Genomic DNA, 15,344 nt, shown 5'->3' with positions numbered 1-15,344 from the left:
TTGCCAACATGATAGATAGCCTTGTGATCATAATTAGAATAGTTACACATCTCATGATGTCAAGATACCTCAGCTGGGTTTTATTACAAAGTTGCCGTATAGATTTCATTGTCTATTAATACAACTTGGCATTCAGCAATCCCTTGTTTTGTTGGTATGGGCTGTTCTTCTACCAAGTCACCATTGTAGCCATCTGTGTCTTGGTAGGACTTCTTTCAGACTTCCTGTTGCTAAAAAGTTCATCCATCTCTGGCCCTTCAAGAGCTTAGCCTCCGCTAACTGAGTTCCTCTGGCATTCAACAGACAGAGATATTCAGACCATTGTCAGGCCAGTATGAAAAATCTTTATAGCTTGGCTGGCCCTGTCAGGGTTTGTACTCAGCTGGCACTGCCTTTGAGTGTTGAGAGTCACTCTCCATCTCCCAGTGAGTCATTGGAGGAAAATGACTTGTTACAAAGAATTCTTATTTATACTTCATATGATATTCTGTTTAACCAGTATTTGCCGGCAGTCTTGGATTCATATGTATTTTCCCTAGTTTATGTAATCATAAACTAAGGCGGAGTATGTGTAGATAAATATAGGGTCTGGAGAAAATATTTAAATAGAAGAAGAGCACTGTTATTATTGGTTTATATTGAAAGCATGAGAATAACATGAAGGTAGAGAAATTTTGACTATTGAGTATGAAAGTAAGGAAAACAAGCATAAAGGCCCCGAAGGATTTGTTAAGGTAATTAAATAACAAAAAACCCCCAAAATCCCAGGAGGGGCTTTTCGTGGCAAAGTTTGGCCGTCACAACATAGGTTCATAAAGTCATTAATTTTTTAAAATATATTTTTATTTGTACAACATTAGAAAATCACTCATTTAATTTGCTTTTAAAAACACATTTTCAGTGATTTTTTTTCTTAATAATGATATAATGTATATGTTCCCTAGGCCTAGTAAAATGCATGGACTTTGCCAGATGATTTCCAGAATACTCGAATTTTGAACTCTCAGTTTTTTTTGGGGGGGGCGGTGTGTAAATTTCAATTTTTCCAACAAAACATTCTAGCCTTAGATAGTAGCCAACACATACCAGGTGTCAATTAGACCTTCAGCTTGATGAAACAACAAAGTTTCCGCCACATATAGTGCTTTGTACTGATTAGTTTTATCAGTATGGACTGTTTCTAAAGGCCTTGGTGATTGTTTGTAGGGGTCTGTGCTAGGCAAATTCTCTCACCATGAGGCCAACTTACTACAAAGAAGGGATTTCACAGAGAGTTCATTTTTCTAAGTGGGAGAAAGTAAATATAATACTAACACCACTAGCTCTTCACACGTGAAAGTTAGCTGGTTTTGTTTGTCACTTAATTTATAAAGATTACAGAGTTCAACCTGCTTCATCTAGTAGCTCTTTCTTGTTGGGGCCAAGATCAAAGGAGAAGGAGGAATCCCTTGCTATTTTCTTAATTGTCTGAAAAAGGTCCATATGTCTTGGGAAAATGGAGAAATTATATTATTTACACAAATGTATCTGATTTTAGAAATTTGGCTTATGTATGATATGGCGTGTATTAATTAGGATTGTAGCAATCAATAAAATTTTATTAAGAGCCTACTATCTTCTAGGTCCTGTGTTATGTACTGGGGAAACTGATGAGAATGAGGCAGACTTTTCCTTTAAAGAGCTTACAAATAGGCCCTTAGTATTCTTATAACTAATTTCCTTTGTAGTTCACTTAAGCATTTCTACCTCAGATATTCCTAAAACCATGTCACTCTATGAAAGGAAAGCACTATAGTTTGTTTTTCTAAAAGAAGTATTAATTGAAAGACTATATTTTCTCTTTTTTAGTAAGAAAATCTTTTCTGAGTTACAACAAAACGATCTGGGGGCCCTTGGAGCTGGTGGAGAAGCTGTACCCAGAAGCAGAGGAGATAGCAGCTAGTGTCAGAGATTTACCTGGCCTTAAGTAAGTCTTTTTTTTTTTTTTCCAAGACCCAAATAAATGGTCAGGAGTAAGACACTCAAGAAGAAAATGTGTGGGTAACCTTTAACCTTTGAGGGAAAATACTATTTTCTAATTAACATCAGGTGGGATTCTAGAATTGATTTGGTGGGTTAGGAAGTAATACATTGGATGGCTGGAGCGTTGGTCGGGGAGAGGAGAGTATTCAAATTTTATGGCTTCTCCAGCAAATGGAGTTTTCCCCTAAATACAACCATGCCCTATTAATGTGTGGTTTTCTTTTAGAGAAAGATGTAAGGATACATATTCTAGTAGATGGAAAATAAAGACTCGAGTAATAGCTGGGAGGATTAAATGAGAAGGTACGAGAAAAGATACAGGTAAAGAAATATGACTATTACAGAATATAGTAGTCTATGGTAACAGGTGGTAAAAATGTTTGTTGGTTTGTCTTAGATTGATTAATGATTATTTGTGATCAAGGATGTTTTGTAGGCATAAATTATTAGACTGTACCGCAGTCAGAAACACAAAAGGGAAATAGTTGAGTGGTGGTTAATTTAAAAGCTTATTTTCAGAAATAACCAAACTCATTTTTTACCAGTTTCTCAGTGATCATGTTAGTTGTGATTCTTTAATGGGTGAAACAAAGGGCTTGAAGCTCCGATGACTTGAGTTCTAATCGCAGACAAATTCTTAATGCCATATAATGACTTGTCTAAGTACGGTTTTTTCCGGGATTTATCATAACTGGGACCCATCTCCCTCACAAGAAAGGCAAATGAGCCATATCTATAAAAACGAGATGCTGAATAATAGGAAATGAAATCACTTTGCAGATATAAAGTGCTATTTAAGGCTAAACTCTCAGGCTCTTCAGAAATGTGATTAAAATTTAAGAGCTCCCCTTTCATAGGTTCCCAAAGTGAGCGATACCACCTCCTGAGGGATGCTGGAACTATCCAGGGGGACAGTAGTAGCCTTGGGTACAATTGGGGGACATTGAATAAAAATAAGGGTTATTCTAATCTAACCGAGGGGGCGCTGGGTAATTTTTTTTTTTTGAAAAGGGGGCAGTAGGCCAAATAAATTTGGGAACTTCCGCTAGCTTATTCTGTCATATATGAATCTGCTTTCTTATCCTTAATCTTTTTTATCAGATAAACAATTTTCTTTGCTTTTGATAGTCTTAATATTTAACTCCTTATGTTATGTGGAGGAAATAGATAGTACCACCTTATTAGTTAGCTTATCAAAATTTTATATTCTGATTTTTTTTTAAATTGAGATTGTTTTAGTTAATGTCCCAGGTGGTAGTGGTGATATTATTTTGGAAGCTGGTATAGTTATTAGCAAAAGGGGGGGGGAACCAAAAAAAGGGGATAGTAGGATTGTTAAAAGAACAAAATGACAATCTCTAGAGGCGCATAGATGGGATGAAACGTACTGTCCATCTCCAGAGAAAGAAGTGTTGGACTCAGAATGCAGAATGAGGCAGTGCAGATAAAAAGGGTGAATGTAGTGGAGTGAGAAGATCATTGGGCTGGCAGTCAGGGAGCCTTTGCCTGTAAACTTACTATATATATTTGGAGAAGTGACCTAAATTCCTGGGCTTCATTTTCTTTGTCTTTTTTACCCAAACAATGAAAATTTGCCTTCTCCACCTACATATCTCCCCCACTCCCCCCAAATATACATTGAGAAACAAAAAAAAACTGTTATAAACATGTATAATCAAGCAAAACAAATTCCTGCCTCAGGCCTATGTGGTTTGGTGCCTTATTCCAAGTCACACAGCCCATCTGTATCAGCAGTGGTCTCTAACCCAGGCCTTCCTGGCTCTGAGGCCAGTTCTTTATGCATTATACAAGGGTACCTCTGGCATAGTAAATTGTATGGGCGAAAAAAACAAGTTTTACTCTTTAGTTATTACCTTTAGGAGAGAATGAAGTAAAAGGATAATTTTTGAATTGGTGGTTATAAGAAATACTAGAGAGGCAGCAGAGGTAGGGCTTCTAGGCAGGAAGACTAGAGTTCAGGTTCTGCCTGATACACTATAGCTGGGTGATTCTGAACCTCTCAGGGCTCCAGGCCACTCTCTGCTATAAATGTAAAGACAAACAACTTTAAAAGACTCCAGAACTCTGATCAATCCATGCAGTGAAGGGTCTAATGCAATTCTAGAGGACAGAGAATGAACCATGTTGGCCCACCTCCTAAGAGGTGCATTATTTTTAGATGCGGTCAGTATGGAAATCTGTTTTGCTGAACTCTGCGTATTTGTTTCAAGGGTTATGTTTTCTTATTTTTTCTTCCCAACAGCGAAGGAGGAAGTATGGGAGGGAGAGAAAATACTTGTTAACTGAAAAAGCAAAATAAAAGTTAAAAAAGAAAAAAAATTCTCTAAAGTTACAAGTTACAGACTTAATTGCTGATAGCTGTTAGGAAATTAAATCTGGACTCTGGGCCCCCTACCAATTATATTTAAGTCCTTTATGTAAATGCTTACCACTTCTCCAAGCAAATTCCTCCATTAATCGTGTCCCCAAAAAATAAACCTCAATTTACATACTGTCACTTCTCTGTCTGGTGGTGAGTAGTATGTTTCATCAAGAGTCTTCTGGAATTGTGATTGTTCATTGTGTTGATCAGAGTTCCCAGGTCTTTCAGAGTTGTTTGTCTTTATAATGTTGTTGTTATGACGTAAATTACTCTTCTGGTTTTGCTCGCTTCATTCTGCATCAATTCATACAAGTCTTCCCAGGTTTCCCTGAAACCATACCCTTCTATCATTGCTTACAATGTGATAGTATTCCATCACATTCATATGCCATAACTTGTTCAGCCCTTCCCCAGTTGATGGGTACCCCCTCAGTTTCCAGTTCTTTGGCACCATGAAAAGAGCTGCTGTAAATATTTTTGTTCATAGGAGTCCTCTTTCTCTGATCTCTTTGGGGTATAGGCCTAGTAAAGTTATTACTAGGTCAAAAGGCATGCATGTTTTAAAAGCTTTTTGGGCATATTTCCAGAATGCTTTCAAAAATGGCTTAGATTAGTTAACAGCTCCACTAGTAGTGCATTAATGGACCTGTCTTTCCCACGTCCCTTCCATCATTTGTCATTTTCCTTTTCTTACCAACTTAGCCAAATTGATTGGTGTGATGTACAAACACAGAATAGTTTTAATTTCTTTAATTATTAGTGATTTAGAGCATTTATTCCTTGAAAAATTTTATTGATGTTTTCTGCGTCTTCTATCACCATAGTATCCCCATGTATCCCTTTGCTTTCTGCTCCCCAAGAGCCATCGCATTTAACAAATAGAATTTGTTTAGAAAAGTCAGTACAACTGATTGATAAATTGAGAAAGTCCAAAAACATGCGCATTGTGTAACTCTTGTGGACCTCTCTCACCTCCTCAGAGGGATAAGTTGGGGGTTCTCACATCTCTTCCTTTGAGTCCCATTTGATCTTTATAATTTTGCTAAATTTACTTTTGATGTTTTGGCGTGTACTTTCCATTTACATTGTTGTAGTTATTGTGTATGTTATTACCTTGGCTTTGCTTACTTTATTTTGCATCAATTCATATAAATATATTCATGCTTCTCTTTATTCTACACGCATCATTTTTAAAAAATTTTTGGGGGGAGCTAGGCAGTGGGGTTAAGTGACTTGCGCAGAGTCACACAGCTTGTAAGTGTCAAGTGTCTGAGGCTAAATTTGAACTCAGGTCCGCCTGACTCCAGGGCTGGGGCTCTATCCACTGTGCCACCTAGCTGCCCCACACATAGCATTTCTTGTAGCACAGTAGTATTCCATTACATTACATTCATGTATCACAATTTGTTTAGCTGTTCCTCAATTGATGGGCATCTTTGTTTCCAGTTCTTAGTTATCCCAAAAAGTGCTGCTATAAATATCTTGGAGTGTGTGGGTACTTTTTTCTTACTGATAACTTCCTTGGGGTATAAGCCCAGTAATAGAATCTCTGGTTGAAATTATATGGACATTTTAATCACTTTATTTGCATAATTCCAAATTGCTTTACAAAATAGTTGTACCATTTCACAGCTCCACCAACACTATTTTAGTGTGTTAATTTCCCATAACCCTTCCAACATTGATTGTTGACATTTTTGTCATTTTTACCAGTTTGTAGTGTGAGGTGAAACCTCAGAGTTGTTTTGATTTGCATTTCTCTTTTCATTAGTGATTTTTTTCTTTTTTTCTTTTTTGGTGAGGCAGTCAGGGCTAAGTGACTTGCCCAGAGTCACACAGCTAGTAAGTGTCATGTGTCTGAGGTCACATTTGAACTCAGGTGCTCCTGACTCCAAGGCTGGAACTCTATCCACTGTGCCACCTAGCTACCCCCTTCATTAGTGATTTGAAGCATATTTTCATGTAGTTTGAATATTTTGCAGTTCTTTTCACAACTGTTTGTTCCTATCTTTTGACTACCTATTGGGGAATAGTTATTAGGCTTTTATATATTTATTAATTACTTATGTATCTTTGATACCAAATGCTCATCAGAGAGAATTGATACAAAGATTTTTTTTTCCCCGTTTAAAATCACTTGCCTTCTTATTCTGGATGCATTTTATCTTTTGTAACTGCCTCTCTCTCTCATTTGGTTAAGAATATATCTCTTACCCATAGCTATGAGAGGTGCATAATCTGTGTCTCTCATAGTTTTTTTATAGTGTGATTGTTAACGGGCAATGAGGTGGCTTAGTAGATAGAGTGTTGGGCCTGGACTGAAATGAACATAAATATTAATAATTAATATTAGCATTAAGGTCTTGTATCCATTTAAAATGTATTGTGAATGTTGTAATATGTAATGTATAATGTTGAAATGTATTGTGTTGTAAATTATTGATCTAAGCCTATTTTCCTTCAGACTTTTTCAATTTTTCCATCAGTTTTTACCAGATAGGGAGTTTTTCCCTATGTAACTTATATTTTCTACTCTATTAAATATTAGGTTGTTGAGATCTATTGTTTCTGAATCTCCCTTATCTAGTCTGTTGCCTTGTTCTGTCTCTGTGTATTTTAGTCAATATCAGCTGATTTTGATGACTGCTGCTGTATGATGTAGTTTGAGATCTGGAATGCTATTTCTCTTTCATCTTACTTTTTTTTCATCATTTCCCTTTTGTTTTTCCAAATGAATTTTATTATTATCAAGGTTTGTAAAGTATCCTGTTGGTGATTCAATTGGTGTAGCATTAAAAGTTTAAATTAATTTTGGTAGTTTGGTCATTTGTATTATATTGGCATACCCTCGCCACAAGCATTGAATATTCCTCCAGCTACATAGGTGGTCCTTTCATTCTTTAGGGAGTATTTTGTACTTGAATCTATACAGATCTTTTGTGTGCTTCGAAAGGTTGATCTCCAGACATTTTATGCATTTTGTGGTTATTTGGAATGAGATTTCCTTTTGTGTTGCTTCTTATGTTTTGTTATTATTAAATAGAAATGCTGTTGGTTTTGAGGATTTATTTTGTAGCCTGCAGCTTTGCTGGAGCTGTTAATTGTCTCAATTACTAGCTTTGCCAATTCTCTGGGCATTTCCAGGTAAACCATCAGGTCATCAGCAAAGTTTTATCTTGTCTTTTACTTACTTTATTACTTAATTTGACTTTCTCTTGTCTTATTACCATTGCTGACATTTGCAGAACTGTATCAAGCCATAGTGGAGAGAATGGGCATCCTTGCTTGTCTTCCACATGTACTGGAAAAAGTTCTAGTTCATCTTGCGTAGGGTCTTTGCTTTTGGTTTTAGATAGATGCTTTTTATGATTTTTTTTAAAAAAGCCCCTTCATGCCTGTATTTTGTAGTTTGGGTTTTTTTTTTTTTAGCATAAAATAGTGTTGTCCTTCATCAAAGGCTTTTTCTGCATCTATTGAGATGAGCTCTGTTGAGGTCTTGGATATCTTGATTTTTAATGTGATTAATTATATTGATTGTTTTCCTAATGTTGAACAGTCCTTGCATGTCTGGAATGAATTCCAGCTTGGTCATAATGAATGATTTCTTGGATAAGTTGTTGAAATCTATTTGATAGGATTTTGTGTAAAATTTTTGAACCAATGTTCATTATGATACTGGCCTATAGTTTTCTTTCCAGCTTTTATCTTTCCCTGGTTTAGGTATTAGGTCAATATTTGTCTCATAAAAGGATGCTGGTAGGGTGCTTTCTTTCTCAGTTTTTGAGAATAATTTATGAAGTATGGACACTAACTGTTTAAAAGTTTGGTATAATTCTCCTATGAGTCTGTCAGGTCTAGGAGTTTTTTTTCTTGGTAGTTCCTTTACAGCTAGATCTATTTTATTTTCTAAGATAGGGTAATTTAAGATCTCTATCCTGTCTTCTGGTAGTTTGGGTATTATATACTTTTGAAGGTATTCCACAATTTCTTTTGTATCCTCAGTTTCATTAGCTTATAACTATGCATAATATGTTTTAATTATTCTTTTTATTTCTTCTGGTTTTGTGGTGATTTCACCTTGCCTTTTTTTAAAACTATTTTAGATGATATTTTCTACCCTCTTTTTTTTTTTTCAGATTAGCTTAGGGTTTATCAATTTTAATAGACTTTTCAGAGAACCAGCTTTTAGTTTTACTTATCATTTCCATGATTGCTTTTTGTTTCCAATTTATCTATTTCCCTTATAATTTTTTAGTATCTTCTCTTTTTGTGCTTATTTTAGGTTTGTTTGTTGATTTTCCTAAATTTTTTAGAGCATGTATTCTTGTGGCTTCTTCCTTTGAAAACATCTTATTAATATCCTTTGATCACTTATCATTTGGGAAATGATTTTTAATCTTACCCATTTTTTAATCAGTTCCCTCTTCATCTTGGAAATGAGTGGGCTTCCTTTTTTAAAAAAATTTTATTAATGTATTTTGATTTATCAACAATCACTTCCATATGCTTTTGAGTTTAAAATTTTTCTCCCCCTTCCTCCTAACCACCCTCCCCAAGATGGCACAATCTGATATAGGCTATACATTTACATTCCTATTAAACATATTTTCACATTAGTGAAGTTGTAAGTAAAAATTAAAACCAATAGGAGGAACCATCAGAAAGATGAAACAAAACTCCAAGAAAAAAAAATGATAGTGATTCAACTTCCATAGTTCTTTCTTTGGATGTGGACAGCATTTTCCATCTGAGGCCTCTGGAGATGTCTTAGATCCTTGTAATGCTGAGAAGGGTTTAAGTTTATTAGTCATGCATAACGTGGCTGTTATTGTGTACAAAGTCCTCTTGGTTCTGCTCACTTCACTCAGCATCAGACCATATAAGTCTTTCCAGGTTTTTCTGAAGTCAGCCTGTTCATCATTTCTTATAGCACAATAGTATTCCATTACATTCATATACCACAACTTGCTCAGCCATTCCCCAATTGATGGGCATCCTCTCAATTTCCAATTCTTTGCCACCACAAAAAGAGCTGCTATGAATATTTTTGTACATGTGGGTCCTTTTCCCATTTGTTTGATCTCTTTGGGATATAGCCCTAGAAGTGCTATTGCTGGATCAAAGGGTATGCACATTTTTGTAGCCCTTTGGGCATAGTTCCAAATTGTTCTCCAAAATGGTTGGATCATTTCACAACTCCACCAACAATGTATTAGTGTTCCAATTTTCCCACATCTTCTCCAACATTTATCATTTTCCTGTTTTGTCATGTTGGCCAATCTGATAGGTGTGATGTGGTACCTCAGAGTTGTTTTGATTTGCATTTCTCTAATCAATAATGATTTAGAGCATTTTTTCATATGACTATAGATGGCTTTAATTTCTTCATCTGAGAACTGTCTGTTCATATCCTTTGACCATTTATCAATTGGGGAATGGCTTGTGTTCTTATAAATTTGTCTTAATTCTCTATATATTTTAGAAATGAGGCCTTTATCAGAGAGACTGGTTGTAAAAATTCTTTCCCAATTTTCTACCTTCCTTCTAATCTTAGTTGCATTGGCTTTGTTTGTGCAAAAACTTTTCAATTTAATGTAATCAAAATTATCTATTTTGCTTTTTGTAATGTTCTCTATCTCCTGTTTGGTCATGAATTCTTCTGTTCTCCATAGATCTGATAGGTAAACTATTCCTTGTTCTCCCAGTTTACTTATGGTATCAGCCTTTATATCTAAATCATGAACCCATTTTGGCTTTATTTTGGTATATGGTGTGAGATTTGGGTCTATGCCTAGTTTCTGCCATACTCTTCCATTTTTCCCAGAAGTTTTTTTCAAAGAGTAGGTTCTTGTCCCAGAAGCGGGGGTCTTTGGGTTTATCAAATAATAGATTACTATAGTCATTGACTACTGTGTCTTGCATATTTAACCTATTCCACTGATCCACCTCCCTATTTCTTAGCCAGTACCAAGCAGTTTTGATGATTGCTGCTTTATAATACAATTTAAGATCTGGAATTGCTAGGCCACCTTCCCCTGCATTTCTTTTCATTATTCTGGACCTTTTGTTCTTCCAAATGAATCTTGTTATTATTTTTTCTAACTCTATAAAATGATTTTTTGGTAGTTTGATTGGTATGGCACTGAATAAGTAAATTAGCTTAGGTAGAATCGTCATTTTTATTATATTAGCTCGGCCTACCCATGAGCAACTGATGTTTTTCCAATTATTTAGATCTGATTTTATTTATGTGAAAGTGTTTTGTAATTGTGTTCATAGAGTTCCTGGGTTTGTTTCGGGAGGTTGACTCCTAAATATTTTATAATGTCTACAGTAAGTTTAAATGGGATTTCTCTTTCTATCTCTTGCTGTTGGGCTTTGTTGGTAATATATAGAAATGCTGATGATTTATGTGGGTTTATTTTATAGCCTGCAACTTTGCTAAAGTTGTTTATTATTTCAAGTAGTTTTTTACTTGATTCTCTAGGATTCTCTAAGTATATCATCATGTCATCTGCAAAGAGTGATAGCTTTGTTTCTTCTTTGCCTATTCTAATGGCTTCAATTTCTTTTTTTCTCTTATTGCTAAAGCTAAGTTTCCAGTACAATATTGAATAACAGTGGTGATAATGGACATCCTTGTTTCACCCCGATCTTATTGGAAATGCTTCTAGCCTGTCCCCATTACATATAATGCTTGCTGAAGGTTTTAGATAGATGCTATTTATTATTTTAAGGAAGACTCCATTTATACCTATGCTTTCTAGTGTTTTTAATAGGAATGGGTGTTGTATTTTATCAAAAGCTTTTTCTGCATCTATTGAGATGATCATGTGGTTTCTGTTGGTTTTGTTGTTGATATGCTCAATGATGCTGATAGTTTTCCTAATATTGAACCAACCCTGCATTCCTGGTATAAATCCTACCTGGTCATAGTGTATTATTCTTGTGATAAGTTGCTGCAATCTATTTGCTAGTATTTTGTTTAAAATTTTTGCATCTATATTCATTAGAGAAATTGGTCTATAATTTTCTTTCTCTTTTGACTCTTCCTGGTTTAGGTATCAACACCATATTTGTATCATAAAAAGAATTTGGTAAGACTCCTTCTTCACCTATTTTCCCAAATAGTCTATATAGTATTGGAATTAATTGTTCTTTAAATGTTTGATAGAATTGCATGTAAATCCATCTGGCCCTGGAGATTTTTTCCTAGGGAGTTCATCAATGGCTTGTTCAATTTCTTTTTCTGAGATGGGGTTATTTAAGTATTTTACTTCCTCTTCGTTAATCTGGGCAATTTATATTTTTGTAAATATGTATCCATTTCACTAAGATTGTCAAATTTGTTGGCATATAGTTGGGCAAAATAATTCCTAATTATTGTTTTAATTTCCTCTTCCTTGGTGGTAGCTTCCCTTTTCATTCTTGATACTAGTAATTTGGTTTTCTTCTTTCTTTTTTTTAATTAAATTAACCAAAGGTTTATCTATTTTATTGTTTTTTCATAAAACCAGCTCTTAGTTTTATTTATTAGTTCAATAGTTTTCTTAATTTCAATTTTATTAATTTTTCCTTTGGTTTTCAATATTTCTAATTTGGTGTTTAGTTGAGGATTTTTAATTTGTTCTTTTTCTAGTTTTTTTAGTTGTATGCCCAATTCATTAATCTCCTCTTTTTCTATTTTATTTATGTAAGCATTTAGAGATATAAAACTTCCCCTAAGAACTGCTTTGCTGCATCCCATAAGTTTTGGTATGTTGTCTCATTATTGTCATTCTCTTGAATGAAATTATTGATTGTTTCTATGATTTGTTGTTTGACCCAATCATTTTTTAGGATTAGATTATTTAGTTTCCAATTATTTTTTAGTCTATCTTTCCATGGCCCTTTATTACATATAATTTTTATTGCATCATGATCTGAAAAGGATGCATTTAATATTTCTGCCTTTCTGCATTGGATTGTGAGGTTTTTATGCCCTAGTACATGGTCAATTTTTGTGTATGTGCCATGTACTGCGAGAAAAAAGTATATTCCTTTCTATCCCCATTCAGTTTTCTCCAGAGGTCTATCATACCTAACTTTTCTAATGTTCTATTCACCTCCTTAACTTCTTTCTTGTTTATTTTGTGGTTAGATTTATCTAGTGCGAGAGGGGGAGGTTCAGGTCCCCCACTAGTATAGTTTTGCTGTCTATTTCTTCCTATAACTCCCTGAACTTCTCCTCTAAGAATTTGGATGCTATACCATTTGGTGCATATATGTTTAGTAATGATATTACTTCATTGTCTATGGTGCCTTTTAGCAGGATGTAGCTTCCTTCCTTATCTCTTTTGATTAGATCTATTTTTGCTTTTGCTTTGTCTGAGATCAGGATTGCTACCCCTGCTTTTTTTACTTCAGCTGAGCATAATAATATTCTGCTCCAGCCTTTTACCTTTACCCTGTATGTGTCACTCTTTTTCAAATGTGTTTCCTGTAAACAACATATTGTAGGATTATGGTTTTTAATCCATTCTGCAATCCATTTCCGTTTTATGGGAGAGTTCATCCCATTCACATTCACAGTTATGATTACTATCTGTGTCTTTTTCTCCATCCTTTTCCCCCATTTATGCTTTTCTTTCTCCTTTTTCCTTTCCCCCTTCACTAGTGTTTTGCTTTTGACCACGCCTCCTTCAGTCCCTCCCCTTTTATTATCCCTTTCCCTTTTCTTCCCCTTTACTCTTACTGCTTCTTCCCTCCCTTCTTTCCCCCTCCCTTTTCTTTCCCCCTCCCTTTTCTTTCCCCTTTTCCCTCCTACTGCCTATAGGGCAAGTTAGATTTCTATACCTAACTGATTATGTTATGCCCTTCTTGAGCCAAATCTGATGAGAGTAAGGTTCAAACAATGCCCCCTCCCTTCTTTCCCTCTGCTGTAATAGGATTTTGTGTCTTTTCCTGTAATGTAATTTACCCTTGTCTGCCTCCTCCTTTCTCAGTACATTTTCTAAGATCAGATTGATCCACTTATTTGGATCCATTTAACCCACTTGATTAGATTTTTTTTTTCATTACATCAAAGTCAACTAATATCCACCCTCTTTATGTATACTCCTTTAACATGGTGTAATAACAATACAGTTCTCAAGGTTGCAAGTGTCATATTCCCTTGTAGGGTTTAAACAGCCCCCCTTATTAACAACATATTGTATCTTTCTGTCCCATTTACCTTTTTAGTCCTTCTTGAGTCCTGTACTTGAAGATCAAATTTTTTGTTGAGCTCTGGTCTTTTTATCAGGAAAGTTTGGAAGTCTCCTATTGCATTGAATATCCATCTCCTCCCTTGAAAAATGATGCTCATTTTTGCTGGGTAATTGATCCTTGGCTGCATTCCAAGCTCCTTTGCCTTAGGAATATCATGTTCCATGCCCTGGGTCTTTTAATGTAGAAGCTGCAAGGTCCTGTGTAATCCTGACTGTGGTTCCATGATATTTAAATTGTTTCTTTCTGGCTGCTTGCAGCACCTTCTCTTTCATCTGGTAATTTTGGAATTTTGCTATTATATTCCTTGGTGTTGTCAATTTGGGATCTCTTTCAGGTGGTGATGGTGGATTCTTTCTATGGTTATTTTCCCTTCTGGTTCTAGGACTTCGGGCAGTTTTCCTTTATGATTTCCTGAAAGATACTGTCCAGGCTCTTTTTTTCATCATGATTTTCAGGTAGTCCAATAATTTTTAAATTGTCTCTCCTGATCGATTTTCCAGGTCGGTTGTTTTACTGATGAGGTATTTTATTTTCATCTATTTTTTCATTTTTTTGTTTCTGTTTGACTGATTCTTTCTCTCTCATAGAGTTATTAGTTTCCATTTGTCCAATTCTAGTTTTTTAAGTTTGTTTTCTTCTGTTAGTTTTTGTACTTCCTTCTTCAATTGGCCAATTGTGTTTTTTAGGGACTTGTTTTCTTCAGTGTATTTTTTTTCCAATGGCCAATTGTATTTTTGAAGGACTCTTCTACCTCTCTCATTTGACTATTAAAATCCTTCTTGAGCTCTTCTAAGAAGGCTTTTTGGGCTTCAGACCAGTTCATATTCCCTTTTGTGTTGCAGATGTGGGTTTGTTGACAATGTTGTCCTCTTCAGAATTTCTGTCTTGATCTTCACTCTTCTCATAATATGAATCTATGGTACGTTTCTTTTTACTCATGGTGTTTCTTATTCCCTGGCCTTTAAAGAGATTGAGCTCTCCTGCTGGGGAACAGAGGGTACTGACCCAAGCTTCTTGTGTTGGGAGCCTAGGTCTTGGTCACTGGCTTTGTGTGCTGGGGCCTCTTATGTGGCAATTGGAGGCTGTAGGTTTCTGGCAGCTTACCTCATGTTGGGCTGGAATCAGCAAGGCTGGAACTTTCAGGCAATTCTAGGTTGCCTGCTTTTCCTTTCCTTTAGCTTTCTTCAGCTCCTTTTAGATGGGTGCTGCAGGGTGTTTATCTGCCTGGGGCCCCTGCAGTGTTGTCTCCTCATTTCTGCTAATGCACTGGGAGATTCCTTTTGGTAGAGTGCCAGGCTCCTGGTGGTTTTCTGAGCTGGTTTCCACCGTTCCCTGCCCTCACTGAGGCACTCGGAGGTCCAGGTGTTGGTGTTTGCCTGCTCTACCACCTGGGCTTCAGGATTTTCCTACAATTGGAGGTTCTGAGAGCTCACCTGGTGTTGGGTTGGAATCAGCAAGGCTTTAGGAAGCTTTAGGTTGTTTTCTTCACTCCTTTCAGATGAATGCTGCAGGGTGCTTGTCCGCCTGGGCCCTTTTTTAGTGCTGCCTCCTTATTTTGCTGAGGCACTGGGAGACCTTTGCTGGGCTGCTGCACTGCTGCTTCCCGTCTTTCTTCTAGTTCAGCTGTTTAGGGTTTTTTTTCTGGGTGATATTTTCTGGGTTTTCAGAGGTTGATAGGGGAGAGTGAGAG

The 15,344-nt window shown here is 35.9% G+C and overlaps 1 protein-coding gene across 5 annotated transcripts in view; it reads left to right on the top strand.

The window, feature by feature from the left end:
- Positions 1 to 15,344, top strand: part of RUFY2 (RUN and FYVE domain containing 2) — a 62,251-nt gene that overhangs the window by 8,990 nt on the left and 37,917 nt on the right. For all 5 annotated transcript variants that reach the window (XR_013485155.1, XM_078150746.1, XM_078150745.1 and 2 more), the window contains exon 3: positions 1,849 to 1,966. Coding sequence is in view for 4 of the 5 variants with exons in the window: in XM_078150746.1 (XP_078006872.1) it covers positions 1,849 to 1,966 (118 nt within the window). In the remaining variant the exon portion in view is untranslated. The remainder of the gene's footprint in view (positions 1 to 1,848; positions 1,967 to 15,344) is intronic.

The sequence above is a fragment of the Phascolarctos cinereus genome, unplaced genomic scaffold (genome assembly GCF_003287225.1).
Source record: "Phascolarctos cinereus isolate Bilbo 61053 unplaced genomic scaffold, phaCin_HiC Scaffold_3;HRSCAF=262, whole genome shotgun sequence".
NCBI lineage: Eukaryota > Metazoa > Chordata > Mammalia > Diprotodontia > Phascolarctidae > Phascolarctos > Phascolarctos cinereus.
This window is presented reverse-complemented; position numbering and strand designations above follow the sequence as displayed.